Genomic DNA, 26,593 nt, shown 5'->3' on the forward strand with positions numbered 1-26,593 from the left:
TGACTATTTCACATGCTGGTCAAGGTCTCTTTGGGAAGCTGTAAAATGCCTGTGGTCTGTGACCATGCTCTATATACTTCTGTCTTAGTGAATTTCTAATGCTTGATTAACTCTCCTTGGCCTTCTTGGACCTTTTATTCTCTGTAGTATTGAGGGGTGGAAGTTGACCAGATGTTGGCACTGACTTGTGTATAGCTATTGCACTTTTAAGATAAGGAACATTATAACAACAGATGGATTGTTTTTTATAAATTCTACCTTGATTAGTTGACTGACTTCCTAGGAAATTTCCCAGGCAATGATGTGAATTAACAGTAAAGTAGTTAAGAATACATTTTTACAGGGTTCCCAGGAAGACCAATGGGATGGAAAAGTAAGTATATAAAATGCAGTGCTTTAAGCTAGAAAAATACATTTTAGCAGGAAAAGTTAGTCTATCACTTACCTCTGTTGAATTTCAAAGCAAATTTTTACTTGCTTGGAAATATGAATTATAACTGGAATCATAATAAAATAATACCAATTTTGAAATGTATGAAACTTGCTTATTATTAAACAGAAACTTAAAGCAAGGTAATTATCATATAGAGATAGACATATTCCAACTCTTAACTGGGAATGCTCATTGACAGAATTTTGAGGGAATAGGAAACATGAACAGATTTCCTAATTAAAGGAGTAAAAATGACCTGTATTTATGAACAGAATTGGAAACCATCTTAGAATTAAAAAAAATATATCAGTGAATACAGTTGCCTTCTTTCCCCATGTTTAAGCTTTTATTCTCTTTTATTAGTCTGCAAAAAATGATGAAGTTTTGCAAAGTAATGAGGAGATGGAAAATACAAAAAAGTTTCTAGCTTTGACTGCTGCATCAGAAGAAACTGTTGGTGAGTAAAATTGATTCATTATTTTTATCTCAGAGTCATAGAATATTTGGATTAAAGTAAAATTCTCAATTCAGTTTTCTTTTTCTTTGTGAGTTTAATTTTTCTTTAGGAGAAACCATCATGTTAGGTAGGACAATATGAAACTATGGTGAATTTGAGTACATTTCAAGAGTCTTCTAGGGTTTGTGTTCTAGGGTTTGTGTCTGCTCAGAGATGAGGAAACAAGGAGTGAAAAACCAGGAAGTAGACCAAGCATGTCTTTGCTGGTAATTGCTGTACCTCTTGGATGCCTCTAGACACCTAGTTTATGTTCACAGTCCCCTAGTTGTGTGATGACATCCCATGGGGTTTCTCACTCAGGCCTCTGCAACCTTTTATAAAAATCTGTTACTGATTTGTCCTTTTCCTATTCTCTCATAGTCCTGCTTTATGAGACCAGCTAGTTACTTCTGTGCACGTGTTTCTACTCCCCTTGTGTGTATGTAGCAGTTGATCCTTGAACACATGGTGTTTAGGAGCACTGGCCCCCGTGCAGTTGAAAATCCAAGTATAAGTGTATTGGCCACCTGTCTCTGTGGTTCTACATCCACGAGTCAGTTCAGTCGCTCAGTCGTGTTCGACTCTTTGCAACCCCATGAAACGCAGCACGCCAGGCCTCCCTGTCCATCACCAACTCCTGGAGTTTACCCAAACTCATGTCCATTGAGTCGGTGATGCCATCCAATCATCTCATCCTCTGTTGTCCCTTTCTCCTCCTGCCGTCAATCTTTCCCAGTACCAGGGTGTTTTTCAAACGAGTCAGTCTCTTCTTCCCATCAGGTGGCCAAAGTATTGGAGTTTCAGCTTCAACATCAGTCCTTCCAATGAACACCCAGGACTGATCTCCTTTAGAATGGACTGGTTGGATCTCCTTGCAGTCCAAGGGACTCTCAAGAGTCTTCTCCAACACCACAGTTCAAAAGCATCAATTCTTTGGTGCTCAGCTTTCTTTATAGTCCAACTCTCACATCCATACATGACCACTGGAAAAATCATAGCCTTGACTAGACGGACCTTTGTTGGCAAAATAATGTCTCTGCTTTTTAATATGCTGTCTAGGTTGGTCATAAGTTTTCTTCCAAGGAGTAAGCGTCTTTTAATTTCATGGCTGCAGTCACCATCTACAGTGATTTTGGAGCCCCCCAAAATAAAGTCGGTCACTGTTTCCACTGTTGCCCCATATATTTCCCATGAAGTGATGGGACCGGATGCCATGATCTTAGTTTTCTGAATGTTGAGCTTTAAGCCGACTTTTTCACTCTCCTCTTTCACTTTCATCAAGAGGCTCTTCTTTTCTTCTTCACTTTCTGCCATAAGGGTGGTGTCATCTGCATATCTGAGGTTCTTGATATTTCTCCCGGCAATCTTGATTCCAGCTTGTGCTTCCTCCAGCCCAGCGTTTCTCATGATGTACTCTGCATATAAGTTAAATAAGCAGGGTGACAATATACAACCTTGACGTACTCCTTTTCCTATTTGGAACCAGTCTGTTGTTCCATGTCCAGTTCTAACTGTTGCTTCCTGACCTGCATACATGTTTCTCAAGAGGCAGGTCAAGTGGTCTGGTATTCCCATCTCTTTCAGAATTTTCCACAGTTTATTGTGATGCACACAGTCAAAGGCTTTGGCATAGTCAATAAAGCAGAAATAGATGTTTTTCTGGAACTCTCTTGCTATTCTGATGATCCAGTGGATGTTGGCAATTTGATCTCTGGTTCCTCTGCCTTTTCTAAATCCAGCTTGAACATCTGGAAGTTCACAGTTTATGTATTGCTGAAGCCTGGCTTGGAGAATTTTGAGCATTACTTTACTAGCGTGTGAGATGAGTACAATTGCATGGTTGTTTGAGCATTCTTTGGCATTGCCTTTCTTTGGGATTGGAATGAAAACTGACCTTTTCCAGTCCTGTGGCCACTGCTGAGTTTTCCAAATTTGCTGGCATATTGAGTGCAGCACTTTCACAGCAGCATCTTTTAGGATTTGAAATAGCTCCACTGGAATTCCATCATCTCCACTATCTTTGTTCGTAGTGATGCTTCCTAAGGCGCACTTGACTTCACATTCCAGGATGTCTGGCTCTAGGTCAGTGATCACACCATGGTGATTATCTGGGTTGTGAAGATCTTTTTTTGTACAGTTCTTCTGTGTATTCTTGCCACCTCTTCTTAATATCTTCTGTTTCTGTTAGGTCCATAGCATTTCTGTCCTTTATCGAGCTCTTATTTGCATGAAATGTTCCCTTGGTATCTCTAATTTTCTTGAAGAGATCTCTAGTCTTTCCCATTCTAATGTTTTCCACTATTTCTTTGCATTGATCACTGAGGAAGGCTTTCTTATCTCTCTTTGCTATTCTTTGGAACTTTCAGATGCTTATATCTTTCCTTTTCTCCTTTGCTTTTCACTTCTCTTCTTTTCACAGCTATTTGTAAGGCCTCCTCAGACAGCCATTTTGCCTTTTTGCATTTCTTTTTCTTGGGGATGGTCCTAATCCCAGTCTCCTGTACAATGTCACAAACCTCCATCCATAGTTCATCAGGCACTCTATCTATCAGATCTAGTCCCTTAAATCTATTTCTCACTTCCAGTATATAATCATAAGGGATTTGATTTAGGTCGTACCTGAATGGTCTAGTGGTTTCCCTACTTTCTTCAATTTAAGTCTGTGGATTGAACCAATCAAGGATTGTGTGGTACTGTAGTACACATTTATTGAGAAAAATTTGTGTATAAGTGAACTTGTGCAATTTAAACTTACATTGTTCAGGAATCAACTGTATATTGTGATCTGCCTCCTCCTCTTCCTTCTTTTCTTTTTCTTCTTCTGCAGAAGTGCTGTGAATCATATAACTTATTTTAACCTTCTTAGTAATGAATGTTTTAGTGATTGGGAAGAGTTGGTGTTTTTTGGCAGAACACTTTTTAAATCCTTTAAGCTACATCATCTAAACTGGTCATATAGTATTGCTTGGGCATTAGACTGGCTCTGAGTAGGGCTTCCAGGAGTGGGATTGCGGGGTCATATGTTAGTTCTATTTTTAGTTTTTAAAGGAAGCTCCCTAATGTTCTCCATAGTGGCTGCCCCAATTTGCATCCCCACCAACAGTGGAGGAGAGTTCCTTTTTCTCCACACCTTCTGCATTCATTATTTGTAGACTATCTGATGATGGCCATTCTGAATGGTGTGAGGTGATACCTCATTATGGTTTTCAATTGCATTTCTCTAGTAATTAGTGATGTAATGGAACATCTTTTCATGTGCCTATTGGCTATCTGTATGTCTTCTCCGGAGACATGTCTGTTTAGGCCTTCTGTTCATTTTTTTATTGGGTTGTTTGGTTTTCTGCTGTTGGATTATATGAGCTGTTTGTACATTTTGGAAATGTTGGTCACATTGTTGGCCAATATGTTCTCCCGGTCTGTAGGTTGTCTTTTCGTTTTGTTGATGGTTTCCTTTGTTGTTCAGTAGGGAAAGATTGAAGACAAAAGGAGGAGGGGGCAGCAGAAGATGAGATGGTTAAATAGCATCGCTGACTCAATGGACATGAATTTGAGCAAACTTCAGGAGATAGTGGAGAACGGAGGAGCCTGGTGTGCTGCAGTCAATGGGGTTACAGAGTTGGACATGACTTAGTGACTGAACAACAATGATCAAAATCTGTATTCTAGAATGCAGGAGTTAAATGCTGATTTATCCACTAACGCATTTCTAAGAGGTCACACTTGCTGTGCTTGACTCTGGAGCAAGGACTTTAAGTCAGGCCACTCCATATGGGAATCCATGGTAGTAGCCTTTTAACATCAGCCTTTTTGGTCACAGGGTTCACTACTGAGTGAGCTTTTGGCCCTGGAGGGCAAGACTTTGGTTTTCATCTGGCCTTTCTTCACAAATTTGAGCTATCAAATATATTTAATTTTTAAAGCCCATGAAAGGTCTATATGGTTAAGTCAATCCTAAAGGAAGTCAACCCTGAATATTCATTGGAAGGACTGCTGCTGAAGCTGAGGCTCCAATACATTGGTCACCTAATGTGAAGACCTGACTCATTAGACAAGACCCTGAGGCTGGGAAAGATTGAAGGCAGGGGGAGAAGGGGATGACAGAGGATGAGATGGTTGGATGGTATCACAGACTCAATGGACATGAGTTTGAGCAAGCTCCAGGAGATGGTGAGGTACAGGGAGGCCCGGTGTACTGCAGTCCGTGTGGTTTACAGAGAGTCAAACATGACTGAGTGACTGAACAGCAACAACAACATGGAGTTCACAGTTGTACCTCTGGAGTTACGTGACTACTGTAGACCCTTAGACATTTACATTTCTAACATGGAATCTTTTTAGCCTTCATGGGCTGAAAGCTGGAGTTACTAGAGGCTTAGAAGCTACAGCCAGAGAAAGTCATTGCTTAAATATTATTATTTCAAAGTTTCAGTTTTTAGATTTTGAATTCTTAGTTGATTATTATGTATTGGCAGTGTTTGTTGTGTGCAGAGCAGATAAGATGTAAAAGTAGGGTCAGTATAAAAGGAAATGGGATCTGTATGTCTTCTTTGGAGAAATGTCTATTTAGTTCTTTGGCCCATTTTTTGATTGGGTCATTTATTTTTCTGGAGTTGAGCTATAGGAGTTGCTTGTATATATTTTTTAAAATTTTATTTTATTTTAAAACTTTACAATATTGTATTAGTTTTGCCAAATATCGAAATGAATCCCGCCACAGGTATACCTGTGTTCCCCATCCTGAACCTTCCTCCCTCCTCACTCCCCATACCCTCCTTCTGGGTCGTCCCAGTGCACCAGCTTGTTTATTTTGAGATTAGTTGTTTGTCAGTTGCTTCATGGTATGGGGAGGGAGGAGGGAGGAGGGTTCAGGATGGGGAACACGTGTATACCTGTGGCGGATTCATTTCGATATTTGGCAAAACTAATACAATATTGTAAAGTTTTAAAATAAAATTAAAAAAAAAAAAAGGAAATGGGATCAAAGACACTTTTGGGTAAGCAAGTGTCTGTTGTTCTTCATTCTTGATGTCGTCTGTCTTGATTAGTTCACACTTGACCAGTTCACCAGAACGAAGAGACGTTATTATTGTATTCCTTGTTCTTCAGATTTATTAGATTTTTTTGATGACTAGTCTTCTATAGGAGGCGAATTTCTTTTTTTTTACTTTACAATATTGTATTGGTTTTGCCATACATTGACATGAATCCGCCACGGGTGTACATGTGTTCCCCATCCTGCACCCCCCTCCCACCTCCCTCCCCATCCCTCTGGGTCATCTCAGTGCACCAGCATCCTGTATCATGCATTGAACCTGGACAGGCGATTCATTTCACATATGATAATATACATGTTTCAATGCCATTCTCCCAAACCATCCCACCCTCGCCCTCTCCCATAGAGTCCAGAAGACTGTTCTATACATCTGTGTCTCTTTTGCTGTCTCACATACAGGGTTATCGTTATCATCATTCTAAGTTCCATATATATGCGTTAGTATACTGTATTGGTGTTTTTCTTTCTGGCTTCACTCTGTATAATAGGCTCCAGTTTCATCCACCTCATTAGAACTGATTCAAATGTATTCTTTTTAATGGCGGAGTAATACTCCGTTGTGTATATGTACCACTACTTTCTTATCCATTCATCTGCTGATGGACATCTAGGTTGCTTCCATGTCCTGGCTATTATAAACAGTGCTGCGATGAACATTGGGGTACACGTGTCTCTTTCAATTCTGGTTTCCTCAGTGTGTATGCCCAGCAGTGGGATTGCTGGGTCATATGGCAGTTCTATTTCCAGTTTTTTAAGGAATCTCCACACTGTTCTGCATAGTGGCTATACTAGTTTGCATTCACACCAACAGTGTAAGAGGGTTCCCTTTTCTCCACATCCTCTCCAGCATTTATTGCTTGTAGACTTTTAGATCGCAGCCATTCTGACTGGCATGAAATGGTAACTCATTGTGGCTTTGATTTGCATTTCTCTGATAATAAGTGATGTTGAGCATCTTTTCATGTGTTTGTTAGCCATCTGTATGTCTTCTTTGGAGAAATGTCTGTTTAGTTCTTTGGCCCACTTTTTGATTGGGTCGTTTATTTTTTTGGAATTGAGCTGCAGGAGTTGCTTGTATATTTTTGAGATTAGTTGTTTGTCAGTTGCTTCATTTGCTATTATTTTCTCCCATTCTGAAGGCTGTCTTTCCACCTTGCTAATAGTTTCCTTTGTTGTGCAGAAGCTTTTAATTTTAATTAGGCCCCATTTGTTTATTTTTGCTTTTATTTCCAATATTCTGGGAGGTGGGTCATAGAGGATCCTGCTGTGATGTATGTCAGAGAGTGTTTTGCTTATGTTCTCCTCTAGGAGTTTAATAGTTTCTGGTCTTATGTTTAGATCTTTAATCCATTTTGAGTTTATTTTTGTGTATGGTGTTAGAGAGTGTTCTAGTTTCATTCTTTTACAAGTGGTTGACCAGTGTTAAAGAGATTGTCTTTTTCCATTGTATATTCTTGCCTCCTTTGTCAAAGATAAGGTGTCCATAGGTGTGTGGATTTATCTCTGGGCTTTCTATTTTGTTCCATTGATCTATATTCCTGTCTTTGTAGCTTCTTGCTGGCTCTTTTCATCATAGACATGTATTCAGTAGTCACACATATCTGATTTTTAAAAATCTTAAAACCCAAAAGAGATGACATTTAGTATGTGCTAAGTGTCCAACTTTTTGTGACCCCATGGACTATAGCCCACCAGGCTCCTCTGTCCATGGAATTCTCCAGGCAAGAATACTGGAGTGGGTAGCTATTCCCTTCTTTGGGGATCTTCCTGACTCAGGGATTGAACCCACGTCTCTTACATCTCCTGCATTAGCAGTCGAATTCTTTACCACTAGCGCCACCTGGGAAACCAGCATTTACTATAGATTATGTTATTAGCCTAATTATACATTTTGAAACACTTTACATAACATAAATTATTAGCTTATTCCAAAAGAGGTAACTTTTGGAATCTTCAGTTTATGAAATGTATTATTAGCACATGTGAAAGAAATGAACAGAAAAGCAAGAGTCCGATTTGACCACATGACACTAATTTTGACAGTCTCATATTTCTACTATTACAACATAGTCTCATATCATGAAATGGTGTGACACTACTTGTATCTGTTCCATCCTGAGGGTAGTTTCTTTCCCAGATAATTCTCTGAACTTCAGCTATCCCCTCTTAATTAAAAATGTAAAAAAATTTAAAACTTAAGCAATTATTTTCATCAAACCTATGTATAGCCATAAAATGTAAAGTGTTCCTGTAAAGCTTATTATGAAAACAGGAAACCGTTTGCTCTGTTTTCCTCCACAGTCATTTTTTCCTCTGTTACCAGGAAAGCGCAAACCCTTGTAAACTGTCCAGTAGGTGGCGGCATTTAGTTAGAATACTGCTTTAAGAGCACCTCTTGAATTTAGAGCCAGGCTTATTTAGACTTGAACTTTAAACACACATTTACAATTATCCAGACCTACTATTTACCATTCTTTTAATTTTTCCCCTTTAAACTAAAGGAAAAATCTTAGAATGAGTATTCTTTATTTTCCCCGATCATTTCCTGAACTTCTTACTTAAGAGTAACTCAAAGGACTTCAGGCTAGTGGCAGAATGGCAATTTCCAACCTGCTTTCCAGCCCCCCAAACATAAAATTCACTGTAGTCCCTTTCTAACATCACAAATAACCAACAGTAAAAAGAAAAGTTACTTGTGTATTTTTTATAGGTACTGAACACAAATGAGGACTTGGCTCTAACAGAAAGATAAAAACCACAGTAATTTTTTAAAACCATATTTTAGCTTTATAAGTGAGATAATAACCCATACTGAGGTTTTGAAAGGGACAGTATTGTACTTTCTAGACGTCTCAGAAATATTTTAAAAGTCTGTCTCATCATGTTTTTGAAGGATCACTTTAAAGTTTTTCTAGAGAAATATGAAATTACTGAACTAGGAGTTTTCCCTTAGTTTATAGCATTTATCTGACGGATAGAGATAAAATTCACTACTCTCTGAGACAAATATATCTAGTGATGGGATTGTTACCGGTGTTTTGGACAAGGGTTATTCTTTTTTGCCTCTGTTACATTTGTGACTTGTGTTTCCAGCTCCAAATGTACAAGTTTGTGTAAATACAAAACAGTGACATTTTAATCAATTAGGTTTCTCAAAATTTGCAAATACCTCTTTTAGAGTGCTTTTCTGTGAAATTCAGGAAATTGTTGCTTCTACTCTCGGATGTTAAGATGAAATATTCCAAGAAAATTTGGTATTCTCTTTCTGCTCTGATTTGCAGAGGACTGGGGGAGAAAATCACATAATTGTGCTCACTGGTATAGCTAAGGAGTCTTTTCTTTTTTAAACTCTGCTGGATTCTCAGTATAGCTTAGCGGTTTCTCTTATATTCTCCAGTATGGCTCTTCTGAATTACTACTGTGTGCTTAACCTCCAGTCTTCTTCTGTAAGTCCTTAGCCCAGGCAGTCTTAGTGTTCAGAGAAAATGGATCAACTGGGTGGGTCCACTCTTACTTTCTGCCTTTAAACTGCACTCTGACTGTGCTTCTCCACCCTCTTCCCTCTTCCCTTAAATGAGGATGCGTGCTCTTTTTCTCCAAGGCCGAAGTCAGTAATATTCTGTGCTTTTCACTCTGCCCCTGGCTCCTGACCCATCAGTTTTTCTGTCTCTTACCACCTTCATCTCTTTCATCTCCTCTGGGTCCTTCCCTTCAGTTAACCACATTTAAATCTTTTGACCATAAAACAGAATCAAAGAGCCCTCAAATCTACTAAGTGAAAGTCTCTCAGTCGTGTCTGACTCTTTGCGACCCCATGGACTATATAGTCCATGGAATTCTCCAGGCCAGAATAGTAAAGTGGGTAGCCTTTCCCTTCTCCAGGGAATCTTCCCAACTCAGGGACTGAACCCAAGTCTCCTGCATTGCAAGTGGATTCTTTTACCAGCTGAGCCATGAGGGAAGCCCCAAATCAACTAAACATGCGTGTAAAACCTCCTCCGTCGGTTCTTCATTATACTCCCGAACAGGTACCACTCTGTTTCCCTCCTCTCTTAGGGTCAGATTTCTTGAGCGAATAGTCTGCACCTACTGGTGCTACCTGGTCAACTTCCATTTACTTCCCAACTGTATTTTCTTTTATCACACTATAGGAACTACTTTATCAGTGGTCCTCCTAACTTCTAAATCTAGTGACTTACTCCTGATTTTTATCCTATTTGATATCTCTGTAGCATCTGACACAGTTGACCACTCATCAGATAGTAACATTTTTACTGGATTCATCATTCCCTGCTGGCTCTCCTCTCCCTCTCCTTACATCCCATTCCTTCTTTTGTATATTTTCTCTGTCTTGGCTGATGGTTTCATCATCCCCCAGTGTCTGTGATGGCTAATTGTATGTGTCAACTTGACTGGATCACAAGATGCCCAGATGTCTGTTTAAACATTATTTCTGGGTGTGTCTGTGAGGGTGTTTCTGGACGAGACTAGCATTTGAATTAGTAGACTGAGTGGAGTGTATTACTCTCCAGATTGTGGGTGGTCATCATCCAGTTAGTTGAAAGCTTGAGTGGAACTAAAATGTAGAGGAAAGGAAGATTTGCCCTCTCTGCCTTACTGTTTGATTTTCTCAGGCCCTCAGTGATAATTATTTTATTTATCCTAATTATCTTTAGTTGTTTGCTTTGAGTTTTGTTAGTTTATAATCACCTGGAAATAATACATATTTTTTTTGTCCTTTCAATAATTATTCCTATTCTGAGAACCTTGTAAAGACTTAAGTGTTGGGATTTATGCAATGTATTTCAATATCTATTTAAATTATTGTAAACTTTTTTCTTCTTGACAAACCAATGTTTCAAAATTAATAGATTTAATTACTAAATTACTCTGTTACTAGATCAATGAATTTCTTGGTTATGGAGGATTATTCTTTTAATTTAGTACCAGCTATGAATGGTTGAATTTATTCAGAATTTTCACAACTATATTGGTGAGTGAGATTCGCTCTGTGTGTGTGTATGTGTGTGTGTGCCCACGTGTATGTATGTCATGGGGTAGCAGGTAGTGGGGGCGTTAGTAATGGTTGTGTCTATGCTTTTTCAGGCTATGTTAACTTCATAAAATGAATGGAACTAGCTGTCTACTTATTTCCATGCTTTGAAACAGTTTGTATAACATGGGGATTTTCTGTTCCCTAAAAGTTTGAAAGATTTCACTGGAAAAAACCATCTGGTTCAAATAATTTCTTGGAGGCGATTCTCCGACTCTTTTCAGTGTCTTTCATATTTACTATTGTATTTCAGTTTACTAGTCTTCTGGAGTCAATTTTGGCAATATGTCCATGTCACTGAGATTTTAAAGTTTCCATTAGTGTTTAAAAATGATAATTCTCCTTCTTATTGTTTACATGCCCCATTTCTTCTAATTTTGTTAAGTGTTTGTTTCTCTTTTTAATCTAGAGTTTTCATAAAGTTAATTTTTAATTTTAGCAGTTTTGGATTTATAGGAAAAATATAGAATATATTTTAGAAATATAGAAAGTATAGAGATTTTCCATATACCCATAACCAGTTTCCCTTTTATTAAGATTAGTATGGTACATTTGTTAAAATTAATGAACTGATATTGATACATTCAGTTCAGTTCAGTTCAGTCGCTCAGTTGTGTCCGACTCTTTGCGACCCTATGAATCACAGCATGCCAGGCCTCCCTGTCGATCACCATCTCCCGGAGTTCACTCAAACTCACGTCTATCGAGTCGGTGATGCCATCCAGCCATCTCATCCTCTATTGTCCCCTTCTCCTCCTGCCCCCAATCCCTCCCAGCATCAGAGTCTTTTCCAATGAGTCAACTTTTCGCATGAGGTGGCCAAAACACTGGAGTTTCAGCTTTAGCATCAGTCCTTCCAAAGAACATCCAGGACTGATCTCCTTTAGAATGGACTGGTTGGATCTCCTTGCAGTCCAAGGGACTCTCAAGAGTCTTCTCCAACACCACAGTTCAAAAGCATCAATTCTTCAGCGCTCAGCTTTCTTCACAGTCCAACTCTCACATCCATACTTGACCACTGGAAAAATCATAGCCTTGACTAGACGGACCTTTGTTGGCAAAGTAATATCTCTGCTTTTGAATATGCTATCTAGGTTGGTCATAACTTTCCTTCCAAGGAGTAAGCCTTGGAAGGAAATTAAAAGTAAGTCTTTTAATTTCATGCCTGCAATCACCATCTGCAGTGATTTTGGAGCCCCCCAAAATAAAGTCTGACACTGTTTCCACTGTTGCCCCATATATTTCCCATGAAGTGATGGGAACAGATGCCATGATCTTCATTTTCTGAATGTTGAGCTTTAAGCCGACTTTTTCACTCTCCTCTTTCACTTTCATCAAGAGGCTTTTGAGTTCCTCTTCACTTTCTGCCATAAGGGTGGTGTCATCTGCATACCTGAGGTTATTGATATTTCTCCCGGCAATCTTGATTCCAGCTTGTGCTTCCTCCAGCCCAGCGTTTCTCATGATGTACTCTGCATATAAGTTAAATAAGCAGGGTGACAATATACAACCTTGACGTACTCCTTTTCCTATCTGGAACCAGTCTGTTGTTCCATGTCCAGTTCTAACTGTTGCTTCCTGATCTGCACATAGGTTTCTCAAGAGGCAGGTCAAGTGGTCTGGTATTCCCATCTCTTTCAGAATTTTCCACAGTTTATTGTGATCCACACAGTCAAAGGCTTTGGCATAGTCAATAAAGCAGAAATAGATGTTTTTCTGGAACTCTTGCTTTTTCGATGATCCAGTGGATGTTGGCAATTTGATCTCTGGTTATTATTAACTGAAGTCCATACTTTATTCAGATGTTTAGTTTTTACCTAATGTCCTTTTCCTATTCCAAGATCCCATTCAGGATACCACATTACATTTAGTCCTCATGTCTCCTTAAGCTACTCTGGGCTATGCACTTTCTCAAACTTTCTTGTTTTTGTTGACCTTGGCCGTTTTGAGGAATACTGGTCAGGTATTTTGTAGAATTTCTGGGAGTTGTGACTTATGTCATGGTTTTCACATGATTATATTTGTGTTGTATGTTCTTGGGAGGAAGACCACAGAGTTAAAGTGCCATTTTCATCACATCACATTGTATTACCAGTATAACATTACTGTTGATATTAACTTTGGTCACCTGGCTAAGGAAGTATTGATATTTGTCAGATTTCTGTACTGTAAATTTTCCCAATATTTCCCTTTTTCCTTACTATCTTCTTTGGAAGAAAGTTACTATGCACATCTCATACTTAAGGAGTGCGGATGTTATGTGTCACTTCTTTGATGGCAGAGAATTCAAATAAATTATTGTGAATTATTCAGTGTGGGAATACAGATTCATTCTCCCATTCATCTAGTCTCCCTATTTATTTATATCACTATGCTGCTGCTTAGTCGCTTCAGTCATGTCCGACTGTGTGCGACCCCATAGATGGCAGCCCACGAGGCTCCCCCGTCCCTGGGATTCTCCAGGCAAGAACACTGGAGTGGGTTGCCATTTCCTTCTCCAATGCATGAAAGTAAAAAGTGAACGTGAAGACGCTCAGTTGTATCCGACTCTTAGCGACCCCATGGACTGCAGCCTACCAGGCTCCTCCGTCCATGGGATTTTCCAGGCAAGGGTACTGGAGTGGGGTGCCATTGCCTTCTTCTTATATCACTATAGATGTGGATATTTGTTTTCTACTTTGGGTTATAATCCAATACTGCTTTGTTTTATTGCTCCAGTGTTTCCCACGTTTGGCCACTGGGCGCTCGTTCAGTTGGCTTTTGTGCCCCTTTGTCGTATTTCCTCCATTGTGAGTTTTGTTGTTGTTGTGTGCACTCCCTTACTCTCTGCCACTGTAAGATGCTTCAGATTCGTCTTCTATATTTCCTACGTAAGTCCTAGAAAATCAGCTCTTTCTCCAAGAAGCCCTGGTTCCTCCCATTGGAGAATGATATTAGAAACCAGATCTAGATGCTTGATCAACTTGTGGCTATTGGGGAGTTGTTGCTTCTGAGAAAGAAAGTATTTGTGTGTATGCTAACCTGTTATACACATATCTGTAAATATTTCTATGTATAACCATCTCTCTCTATGTTAAGCTAAATATAGGTTCATATTGATGTCTCTGACTTTATTACCACATGGATCATTCTTGACTTTTCCTCTTGCTCGTGTATAACCTACATTCCAACAGTGAAAAACCTGGTTCTCACCATCGGCCGTCTATTTAGTTAATTGTTCAATTCTGCTGTACGTGTGTAGTGATATCAGAATTTTTGAGGACGTAACCTAATCAACTGGAGTAAAAAGCTCAGATGCAATTTCTATTGCCTCTAGTCTTGCAGACTCTATTCATTTCCAGTTTACTTAAAAAGTGAGCATTCTTCCCTCCATCCTCTTCAGTGAAATTAATTTGTACATCAGTAACACAGATTGTTTTTCTTTTTTTTAACCAAATTCTGTATTTTGTCCTGGGATTTTATTACATCCTAAATAATCTTTTGATAGTTTGCGTACATTAAGGTTCACTCTCTGTGCTGTGAAGCTACAGGTTTCCAAGAATGTGCAGTGTCATGTAGTCACTGTTATGGTATCATACAGAATAGGTTTACCACCCTTAAAGATCCCCTGGGTGAATCCCCATTCAACCTGCACATCTTCCTCCAAACCCCTAGCCACCACTGATCTTTTTACTGTCTTTCTAGTTTTACCTTTTCCAAATGTTGTAAAGTTGGAATCACTCTGTAAGTAGCCTTTTCAGATTGGGTTCTTTAATTTAGCAGTATACAGTTAAGATCCATCCATATCTTTTTGTGATTTGATAGCTAATTTCTTTTTGTCACTAAATAGCATTTCATTCTATGGACAATATCACTGTTTTTCTCTTCATCTATTGAATGATATCTTGATTGTGTCCAGTTTTTGATGATTATAAATAAAGCTTCTTAAACATTCGTGTGCAGGTTTTTATGTGGACATAAAATTTCCATTTTGTGGGTTAAATATCTAGGAGTAGGACTGTTAAATCATATGATAAATGTCTAGCTTTGAAAGAAACTGCCTGTCTTCCATATTGACTGTACCATTTGCATTCCCACCAGCAAAAATGAAAGTTCCTGTTGTTTTGCATCCTTGCCAGGAATTGGTATTGTCACGTTTTTGGATTTTATCCATTCTTATAGGTGTTTATTGGTATCTCATTGTTTTAATTTGCATTTATATTTCTGTAATGGCAAACTATGTTCAGCATCTTTTCAGGTGTTTATTTGCCATATCTATATTTTCTTTAGTGAGTTGTCTGTTTTCTTATGGTTGAGTTTTCAGAGTTCTTGTCTATTTTGGATGCAGGTCCTTTATGTGATATGTGTTTTGCAAGTTATTTTCTGTCAGCCTGTGGCTTGTCTTTTCTGCAGGGCAGAAGTTTTTAATATTAATAAAGTTTAAATTATCAATTTTTACTTTCATGGATCATACTTGTGGTGGTGGTTATAAAAACTCATCACTAAACTGAAATTCACATAGATTTTTATCCTATTTTTATAGTTTTGCATTTTACATTTGGGTTATAATCCAGTTTGATTTCATTTTTGTGAAAAATGTAAGGTCTATGTCTGGCTTTTTTTTTTTTTTTTTTTTCATGTGAACATTCAGTTGTTCCAGCACCATTTGTTAAAGAGATTATCCTCTTGCTATTCGGAAGTCTTGCTCTTTTAAGATAAGTTGAAAGGATGACCCTATATGTGAGACAGCAGAAGAGACACAGATGTATAGAACAGTCTTTTGGACTCTGTGGGAGAAGGCAAGGGTGGGATGATCTGAGAGAATAGGATTGAAACATGTATATTATTATATGTGAAACAGATCGCCAGTCCAGGTTTGATGCATGAGACAGGGTGCTCAGGGCTGGTGCACTGGGATGACCCAGAGGGATGGAATGGGGAGGGAGGTGGGAGGGGGGTTCAGGATGGGGAACACATGTACACCCATGGCTGATTCATGTCAATGTATGGCAAAAACCACTACAATATCGTAAAGTAATTAGCCTCCAATTAAAATAAATAAATTAAAAAAAAAAAAAAAAAAGCAGGCATTATTTTGCCAACAAAGGTCTGTCTAGTCAAAGCTATGGTTTTTCCAGTAGTCATGTATGGCTGTGAGAGTTGGACTGTAAAGAAAGCTCAGTGCTGAAGAACTGATGTTTTCAAACTGTGGTGATGAAGAAGACTCTTGAGAGTCTCTTGGACTGCAAAGAGATCCAACTAGTCAGTAAAGGAAATCAACTCAGAATATTCATTGGAAGGACTGATGCTGAGGCTGAAGCTCCAATACTTTGGTCACCTAATGTGAAAAGCCTACTCATTAGAAAAGACCCTGATACTGGGAAAGATTGAAGGCAGGAGGAGAATGGTACAACAGAGGACGAGATGGTTGGATGGCATCACTGACCAATGGACATGTGTTTGAGTAAGCTCCGGGAGTTGGTGATGGACAGGAAAGCCTAGCGTGCTGCAGTCCATGGGGTTGCAAAGAGTCAGGCAAGACTGAGCAACTGAACAACAACAAATCACAGTTATAGGCTCAGAATAATGCTAGGCTCAGAATAGTTCTCAAGGAGGAGTATTAAGCCACAAAAATCGAGCTCCATTTATCTGTATGACTCTGAGTAAATTACTTTGCCTCTCTGAGCCTGATTTACCTCATCTGTAAATGGAGGTAATGCTACTCTGTATTGTGGTAATGCTATGAATGTTCAGCAAAATAATGGATGTAAAGGAGACAGTCACTAAATAATAAATAAATAAAGATAAGTTGAGTAGGCTTTTCTGGGTCTGTTTCTGAAGCCTCCGTTCTGTTGCAGTGGTCTTTGTGGCTGCTCTTTTACCAGTACCATGCCACTTTGATAGCAGTGAGTGTTTTCTCTTTTTAAAATTATACTCGAGGATTTGTCTTTTTATACTTTTGTAAATCAATTTTGAATTTCTTTGTTAACTCTAGCGATTATCTTGATTATTTCTTTTCTTGAACTTGTTTTCTCTTCAGTTAAATTAATTTCTTCATTTAAATTAGTTAAGTTCTTTTTATTTTCTCTTAAAATCTGTGTCTGCTAGGGCTGCCATTAAAGAAATACCACAGACTGAGTGGCTTAAAGAGCAGAAGTTAATTTTCTTACAGTTTTGGAGACTATACGTTTAAGGTCAAGGTACTGGAAAACTCATTTTTGGTGAGCTCGCTTCCTGGCTTATGGACCTTCTCACTGTGTCCTCACGTGGCCTGTTCTTGGGGCCCAGGGGGAGAAGAGGTGAGGGTGAAGACACCTCTGGTACCTGTTCCTCTCCTTGTAAGGACACCAGTTCTACTGGGTTAGAACCCTACCTAATAATCTCATTTAACTTTAATCTCCTTAAAGTACAGCCACACTAGGGGTTAGGGCTTCAACATATGAATTTTGGGGGCATAGAGTTCAGTCCCTAACAATGTGATAAAGGCATCATTGCTATGAATTTGTTTCTAAATATAGACTTAGCTCTATACTGCATTCTTTCTTATGTGTCATTATCATTATTCTCTACATGTTGTTACTGTACTCTTATTTCCTCATTGACCTTATAGTTAATTAGAAAATGGTGCTTTTCCTTTGTTCTCCAGAATCTTTTATAAGCCCTCTGCTTTAAAAGCCAATATAGAAATCTGTAATACTGTGGGCATTGTTTTGATATTTTGAGTTTATTGAACTTTTCTCTGTAGTCTAACAGGGTGGTTCTTAATTGCATGGGACATTTGGATGTGTGCATTTAAAAAAAATATTTGTTTTTATTTATTTAATTTTATTTATTTGACTGTGCCAAGTTTTAGTTGCAGCATGTGGGCTCCAGCTCCCCATCTGGGGATTGAACCCAGGCCCCCTGCACTTAGGGCACGCAGCCCCGGCCACTGGACCACAGCGAAGTCCCTGGCTGTGTGCATTTTTGGCTGGTGTCATGATGTGCGCTGGGAAGGGGTCTGTTTCTAATTCTTAGGGGAAAGCAAGCACTCCTGGTTCTCGTCCATGCTCCAGGCCAGCCATGCAATTGTATGTCATATGTTTCTGTGCATGTGTGTGTGTATTAGGAGTAGGGGAGAGAATGAAAAAGAGATAGGGAAAAAGAAAGGGTGACTATATCGTGCCCTGCCTCCCTTAAAACGTGCCCCACTGCCATTGGTGCTTTGGAGCATCAGGAGTAGGTGTGAGCCCTGTGAGTGGAGTCTCCTAGAATTCCAGGTGTTCAGTGAGGCAGAGCCCCCTGTGCTCTGGTTTCCCCATTTTCTTTGATGATCTCAACCTAACTCCAGGATTTCACCTCCAAAAGGGTGAGTTCCAGGGAGCAGTCTCACTTGTGAGTCACTTGTGTCTACTCTAAACTCATCCCAGTGATGTTCTTCTAGGTCTTTCCCATTGTCTGGGATGGGCTTTCTTCCCTAGGTGACAGGAAGCAACTTAAATCAACCCTCCAATCTTCCTCTTTCAAGACTCGTATTGAAATTTGTAAAACACTGTAGAATTTAATGAATCTTTCATTCAATAAAAAATTAATAAAAAAATTGTGCTCAACCCTTGATCTCTGAAGGAAGATTTCTTTTTTCCCTTTAGCTAAATGTTTGTAGTGAGGACATTTGAAAAACTACCTATTAACTTTTAATTTTGATATAATTTCAGATTGAAAGTCTCAAAAGTATGAAGAATTCGCAAATACCCTTTACTCAGATTTTCCATGTACTAGCATCTTACCATATCTTCTGTCATCTTCTCTACAGATGGACACACACACAAATCAGGAAATTAGTATTGATACAATACTATGATGCAATCAACAGGCTTTATTCATGGTTCACCGGTTGTCCCACTTAAATCCTTCTACCAAAAGAAAATTCAAGCCCTTTCATTGCATTTAATTGTCATGTCTCTTTAGTCATTCTTTGTATTTTATGACATTGGCATTTTTGAAGGCTATAGGTCTGTTATTTTGTAGATAGTTGCTCAGTTTGGGTTTGTTTATGTTTCCACATATTGGGTTCAGGTTATGTATTTTTGGCAGAAACCCCATAGAAGTGGTACTGTATTCTCAATGAATCATAACAGGAAGTGTGTGATGTCGATTGTTCCATCGCTGGTGACGTTAACTTTGATCATTTGGTTAAGGTGGTGTCTGCTAGGTTTCTCCACTGTAAAGTTACAGTTTTCCTTTTTGCACTGGCTAAATTATCTTGTGGGAGGATACTCTGGGGCTGTTATCCTGTTATTCATTAATTTCTACCTGAGTCAGTTATTATTATGGTGTTTATCAAATCATTATTTTCTAATTCCATCATTTTTTCTACATGAATTAGATTTTTTGGTTTGCTTTTTACTATAAGGAAGAGCTTTCTAATGAAGGACTTTTGTAATTTAGAAAATGCTTTTTTCCTCTTAAGAAGTTGAGTTTCTACAGTTGAATATCTTTCTTTTACAACTGTTGTCTTTTAAACTCAAGGCTAAGCTATGAGACCTTTGTGTTAGGGCTGTACCCTGCTGCTGCTGCTGCTGCTAAGTCGCTTCAGTCGTGTCCGACTCTGTGCGACCCCATAGATGGCAGCCCACCAAACCCTGCCAATCCTGGGATTCTCCAGGCAAGAACACTGGAGTGGGTTGCCATTGCCTTCTCTGAGGGCTGTACCCTAGCTGTACCAATTCTGTCTGAGGCAATTATATCCTGAGACTATGCATGAAGAGCCATAGGGTCACATGAATGATTTCAGCTAAGAAAAACTCCTTGGTTTAAAACCTTCAGTATCACCTTGCTATAATAGTTTTTTGATTTGCAGGTTTTCATATTTTTATGTCTCTATAGGTACTTTAGTATAAAATTAAGTGAAACTGCTATTAAAGAGGAATTATGTGATCAAAAATATATTACCACTTTGGATATATGATGCAACTTAAACCAATAACAGCATGTTGCCAAATTGCTGACTTGCTGTATGCTTCAATGAATATTTAAGAACCCTAATAACAATGGTTGCAAAAAAATTAAAGTTTGAAAAGAACTTCAAAACTTTTTGCCTGCTAAGTAGCTTACCTGTCTTCTTGTAAGGCTTATACCACTAATTTGCTAGATTAACCCATCAAACAATGAACAAGGATTATGGTTGTACTGTCAGTCCTGGTGATGCGACGCTACATTATTATGAATTCCAAATTAGGGAATTTGAATTGATGAATTTGTTTTTACTATCAGAAGTTGTATGTTTTGAATTTGTTGGTGTTTGTGTCATGGTGAATGTATCTTGCCCATATCATCTCCAAGCAGGTGCTTGAATCAGGTTTGTTTCAGAGGTAGGTGGTGAATCCTCTAATATCTTCAAGACATGCCATGTTTTCTTAAGCAAAAACATTTCTGGGCCACAGCCTGACAGATTCTTTCATGTTAAGGCAAAGTGATATTTATTTATGTTAGCTGTTTCTTGTAAATATACATTGTCTAAATTAGCTTAATGGAACATAAGACAAATTAAATTAAACAAAAAGAGTTAAACACAGTTTCTTAAATTTTTATGTGTAGTATCCCAAGAGAATCAAAAAAAGGAAAGCTAACTGCCAAGTGTCTCTCCAGTTTTCTCTCAAACACATTCTGTTATTTTAATAACGGCTCATATATCTGAAATCTCACCTTGTGGATCTAAAATAAGGAGTAGAAACACAAAGTTATTCAGTGTGCATGTTCTCTGTTTTATGAATGTTAGAATTTGGTATATTATATCCAGGTAATTCATGTGATATTTTAGCACACCCTGGTGCATACTTCTTGCACAGAAGTTCTACGGAAACTGTTGACTGGCTTTGATTTCTCGGTTTCAGTGGCTCATGTGTACAAAGATGATTATCATTTCTATCTGAAAGTGACATTGTCTTAAGAAACGTGTAGAGGAAGTTGAGGAATATTGCAGAGGACATTATTAGATCTTATCTGTTTTTTAAAAACAACTGTCCACATAAACGATTCCTTATTTATTTTGTATGTATTGAACAAATGCTTTTTAAAAATTCATTTGTTTTTAATTGAAGGGTAATTGCTTTACAATATTATGTTGGTTTCTGCCATATAATAGCATGAAGCAGCCATAGGTTCCCTTCCTCTTGAACCTCCCTCTGACCTCCCACCCCATCCCACCCCTCTAGGTTGTTATAGAGCCCCAGTTTGAGTTCCCTGAGTCATACAGCAAATTCCCACTGGCTGTCTGTCTTACATATGGCAGTGTATATATTTTTTCCATGTTACTCTCTCCATTTGTCCCACCTTCTTCTCCCCCTACTGCTGCCCCATGTCCATAAGTCTGTTCTCCATATCTGCATCTCCATTGCTGCCCTACAAATGCATTCATCAGTACCGTCTTTCTAGATTCCATATATATATGTTAACATATGATATTGAACAAAATGTTTAAATCACTAGATCCTTCTTGTAACAAGCATGAAGATACCTTTTTCTCCGTGTTTCACACTCAAGTTCCACCAGAAAACTATGAAAATCATATACAGAATGTCAAACAAGGTATGTGATTTTATATATTGTCACAAGAAGATACTAGCTATATATACAAATATTCACAGATGAAATGATTTGATGTGATTTAATTCAGTGGTGAGGGGAAGTAGGTGAGGTTCTAGATGAAACAGGATTAGTCACGAGTTAATCATTATTGAAGTTAGTTGTTGAGGGTTCATTATAATAGTCGTCTTTAGAACATTTGAAATTTTGTATAATAAACAGTTAAATCTGGCTGCTAGTGATGGAAATCTAGTTTAAGTGAAAAAGAAAATTTATGAAAAGAATCCTCCTGGTAGATAGCTTCTTTGATTCCTAAGATCATATCCTTTCGCTAGTCATTGAGAGGGTGATTCAATTCCATAATCCTAGAGAAGAGACCAACTGATCCATCTTGGGTTAGGTGCCCACCCTTGGTCCAACCAATTCATCCAACCTAGCAAAAGCTGGGGTTACTACCGGGACATGGCAACTTCTACCCTGGATCACTCCCAGGATGGAGAGGAGAAGAGGACATTTCTAGGCAGATAGTTTTTACCAGACTATCTAAGATTTTTTCCTACAATGTATTAAAAGTGTATTTTAAAGAAACTATTATAAATGTAGACAAAGATGCATTTAATTTGATTTATTTTATTTTTTTATTTTTAAAAATTAGTTTAATTGGATGATAATTACAATATTGTGATGGTTTTTGTCATACATCAACATGAATAAAAGTTTTATATGTATAATGTAACAGTATATAACACTTTGTATAATTTGATTTATTTTAATGTGTTGTTTAAGAGAATATGAAACTTCAGCTGAATGAATAAACTTCAGATTTCAGTTAAAAAGACTATATACAACTTGGATTATGGGAAAGAGTTATATATTTTATATCTAAGAAGGCCACTCACCAAAAAAATAACTCATACTTTAACTATTGGTGTTTGTAAGTCACTCAGTCATGTCCAACTCTATACGACCCCATGGACTGACTCCAGGCTCCTCTGTCACTGGGGTTTTCCAGGCAAGAATACTGGAATGGGTTGCCATTTCCTTCTCCAAGGGATCTTCCTGACCCAGGGATCGAACCCAGGTCTCCCACATTGCAGGCAGATTCTTTACCATCTGAGACACCAGATTGATTAAAGAATGAACTCTCAGTTATAAAGCGTAGATTTTTTTTTTTTTTTTGCTTAGAAATGTGTAACTTAAATTTGAGTAAAACTTTGTTGTTGTTTTTTTTTTTACTCAAATTTATTTTAGTCTGAAAAGAAATTAAATTCAGAGATCTAACACTTTTTATTGGTCTTTCCAACTAGTGTAATTAAAATTTATTCTTTAACTATTAAATTTGTACTGAATCTTTGCTAATGAGCCACAAAACACCAATTGACTAGCTCCCTGAATCCTTTTTATTGAGGTTACCTCTCATAAAACAAAGATAACTTTTAAGTAAGCCTGTCTGCACTGAGCTACTGGCTAGTGTTTTTTTTTTTTTCTCTAGTACTTTAATACGGCAGTTTATCCTGTTTTGTAAGGTGGACTCTATTTGTCATTTAGGAAGACTCTTTTTATGCATATTTTTAGAGCTTTAATGAAGGATTCGCATGGTCTTTTTAAAAATGCTTTAAATGTGACTACAGTGAAACCAAGATATTTTATAAAGGGGATAAGAGGCCACAAGTATTTTTCTTGCTCTTGTCTTGAGCACTCAGGGTCTGAACAATTGACGCTGATGCAAAGCTCTTCAAAGGTTGAGAAAAACTGACAAACTGAGATGGGCTTTAGGGGTTTGTGCAGATAGGACGAGGGACATCCAGAACACTTATGCCCCGACCTGGCTTAAAAAACAGGTTTGAACAAGAAGTTTATTTTTCTAAGATGATAGCGAATCAGTGAGTAGTAGGTAATGGTTCTAGTCTTTAGAGTAAGTTTTATGTCATATAAATACTAAAATAAAATACATGTTAAAATTCTCATGACATCAGCGATTTCTCCTTCATGTATATTGCTTGAAGTTCTTTTCATATCTCCCATGATTCCAAAGAAATCAACAGCAAGAAGTTTGACACATGATAATAACAAAAGTTTTATGAGAACTTCATTGTAAATTATGGTAGCACATTTATCTTTTTAAGAATAAATGTTTGTGTGTCTTAAGTTTCTGATCTGAAATTTAGGACCTTTTCTACGTGTGTTTATTTCTTATATGTTTCAATATATGCTTAAGGTAAATTCTGGCATAATGGACAATTATAATTCTGAAAAAATTTTGAACTTTTTTATTATTAGATTCTACCTATGATGTGGAAAGAAATGAGTCAATGATCAAAGCAGAAAATAAACCTTTCTCAAATACAGAAAAGATTGAACTCAGGGGTAAACACAGCCAGGATTTTATTAAGCGAAACATTGAGGTATGTACCTAGAAATTTAGAAGCCAGAATGTGGGACTAAATGAGTTGCAAAAATGGAGATAGCTATGTTCGTTGTCTTAAAAAAAATTTTTTTTGACCATGATACATGTATATGTAATTGAAGCAATTTATATAACTGTAAGAGAAGTTATATGAACCAATGCTTAATTTCACTATTTTCACTCCATCCTAGCCTATTCTATCTCATCCTACCCTCTTAAAAATTGCTAGCTGCAACTTAATACATTTGTTTCATTGCCCAGAAATGAATCTGGTTCCTGCAATTTGAAAAACATTTATTTAAATAATAGTTTTATATACTGTTTCCCAGATTTTAAATTGCATATTAATAAAATTGGTTTTCTTTAAAGTAATGGGACTGATTTTATGGTTGGTGCATTTAGAAATTTGAGTGGAAAATGCTCTTGGCAGAGGTGGAGAGGTCAACTGGTTGTCTGCCTACTGGCCCTGCCTCTCCTCTCCCAGCTCCTGGAGCAGCCTGTTGTTTGTCTCTTGCTTTGATTAGCTCACTGATATAGAGGCTTAACTTGGTTTTAAAGGCTGTGCAGTCTGACTTGGTTTGTCCTCCAGGCAGACTTAGACTAACCAAGGGCACAAGGACTCCTGTATTTGACCAGAATGTGAAATAATTTATAGCAAGAAATAAAAGTATGGTGAACAGAAGGTTCATGGCAAGCCACTCAGGCAGTTAAGTCACTAGAAAGCTACATTGATAAGTGTGATGTTTTAAGAGGAGAGAGTTAAGTAATTCTTCATAGTTCAAGCCTGATGTTTTCCACAATTAGCATGTCTTTTCCAGGGAGACTGGATTCATGGGTCAGCCTGCCACTGCCAGGACTGGCCTCTGGGACTCTTGACTTTTATGTGCTCCATGTTCCTATGATCTGAAAGAAACCTTTGCCAGCTTGCTCTTTTTGCTCCATGTTCCTATGATCTGAAAGAAACCTTTGCCAGCTTGCTCTTTTTGCACTGGCTCATTGTTTGTTGACTTAATGTATAATTTTCCAAGAGCAGTAGGGTTTTCCCCACATCCAAGTTCTTGCTGACACAGATAGCAGTTCCACCATAGATTTTCCTTTTTCCTTTTATCAATAGTAACTGAATCCTATTTAAACTCCTGATGTGATAGTCTTGAAACTTAAAAGCCATTTCATTTAGTGGATATATATCACATAGAAAGTGGTAAGATTCCTCCCAAATGTCTCAGCAAGTATGTTGCATTTGATACATTTAATATAAAGAGAGGTTTGCAAACTGCCCATGTTTTATTTTTTATATAAAATGTTTGTTGAGATGGTTGAATATCTTTGCTTGGATAATGGAGCTCTTCCAAAATTTAGAATAAAACAAAATTACCCAGCAAATGAAAATGCCTAATATAACAAATTTTGCCTTAGTGAATCTGTATTGTAGAAGCCTCAGATTCCATTTTAATTTTTCCTGAACTATGAGTTGCTTTGAGTATTTAATATTTTCTTTTCATACATTCTGTAGTTGGCCAAGAATTCAGGAAAACCTGTGGTTATGATTGACAGAGAAAAGGAAAAGCTGGTTGAACTTTTGAAGGACTTAGACGATAGTGATTCAGGGCTGTCCAGTTCTGAGGTAAGTAAACTCTGATATTCTACAGGCTCCACATGTCTTAATTTTTATTTTTAAAATCATATTGTTGATCAAATAGCAAAAATTGCAGTAATTTTTCAAATTATGAGGCAATATTTTTAACTTAAAAAATCCTGTTTTACAATTTTATTTTTATCGAAATTTTCCAATTTATTCTTGTTGATTCATTATTGACTCTCTTATGGCATTATAAGAGTGGCCTACACGTTGGTTTTCACAATAATACCCTCTGCCTGTGATGTGACGGGCTTGCTCATTGATGACATAGAGATATGTTTCTCTGGATCCTTTTTTTTGGACATTTCTTATTATCCCTAAACCAATTCCACATAATTTCAGTGTAATCTTTAGTAATCCTTAAGAGCACCATCCAGCTCCTGTCCAGGTAATGTTGGGTATTCAGTTCCCTGAAGAGTCTGGGGCAAGCACAGGCTGAGTCTGAGGAGTGAATCCATGGTGTGAATGTGAGTATTTACAGGGCCTGGGCAGGTCACGTGAGTAACGCAGGCTCAGCATTTGCACTTGTTTGCATACTAAACTTCTAGCTCTATTCTTACTTCCACAAAGAAATACATTGTCCTGTGTTCCTTGAAACTCTTAGCGCTGTCATCTAATTTTTATTCTCCTGTGTTTAATAGAGATAATACGGTGACTGCTGCTGACACCCTGGAGCAGCCTTTTACCTAGCACATCTGCGCATCCATCCCCTGCTGTGACTCCTTCTCTGGAGAATTGTCCTGGGCCAAATGGGAGCTGACCAGTCCAGGAGAGGATGGCACCCGCCCCCCCGACCCCGCCCGGCCCCTTTGTTTCCTCACCTTGAAATAGGATGAGCTGTGTGCTGCAGTTTGTCCTCCAGAGCTTCCCCAGGGGTCAGTTGGTCTTCAGCTGAGACAACACCCTTGTCTGGCTTTGTTCCCTTGTTCCTAGCCTGCTTTCCTCACACCTCTAATCCTGAAAGCACTCT

At 38.0% G+C, this 26,593-nt stretch overlaps 1 protein-coding gene across 1 annotated transcript in view; it reads left to right on the plus strand.

The window, feature by feature from the left end:
- The window catches only part of FSIP1 (fibrous sheath interacting protein 1), a 212,342-nt gene that overhangs the window by 23,664 nt on the left and 162,085 nt on the right, over positions 1 to 26,593 (plus strand). Inside the window, exons 5-8 of the mRNA XM_005888930.2 lie at positions 797 to 890; positions 21,482 to 21,580; positions 23,858 to 23,982; positions 25,498 to 25,608. Coding sequence (XP_005888992.1) covers positions 797 to 890; positions 21,482 to 21,580; positions 23,858 to 23,982; positions 25,498 to 25,608 — 429 coding nt within the window. The remainder of the gene's footprint in view (positions 1 to 796; positions 891 to 21,481; positions 21,581 to 23,857; positions 23,983 to 25,497; positions 25,609 to 26,593) is intronic.

Source organism: Bos mutus, chromosome 10, assembly GCF_027580195.1.
Source record: "Bos mutus isolate GX-2022 chromosome 10, NWIPB_WYAK_1.1, whole genome shotgun sequence".
NCBI classification, from domain to species: domain Eukaryota; kingdom Metazoa; phylum Chordata; class Mammalia; order Artiodactyla; family Bovidae; genus Bos; species Bos mutus.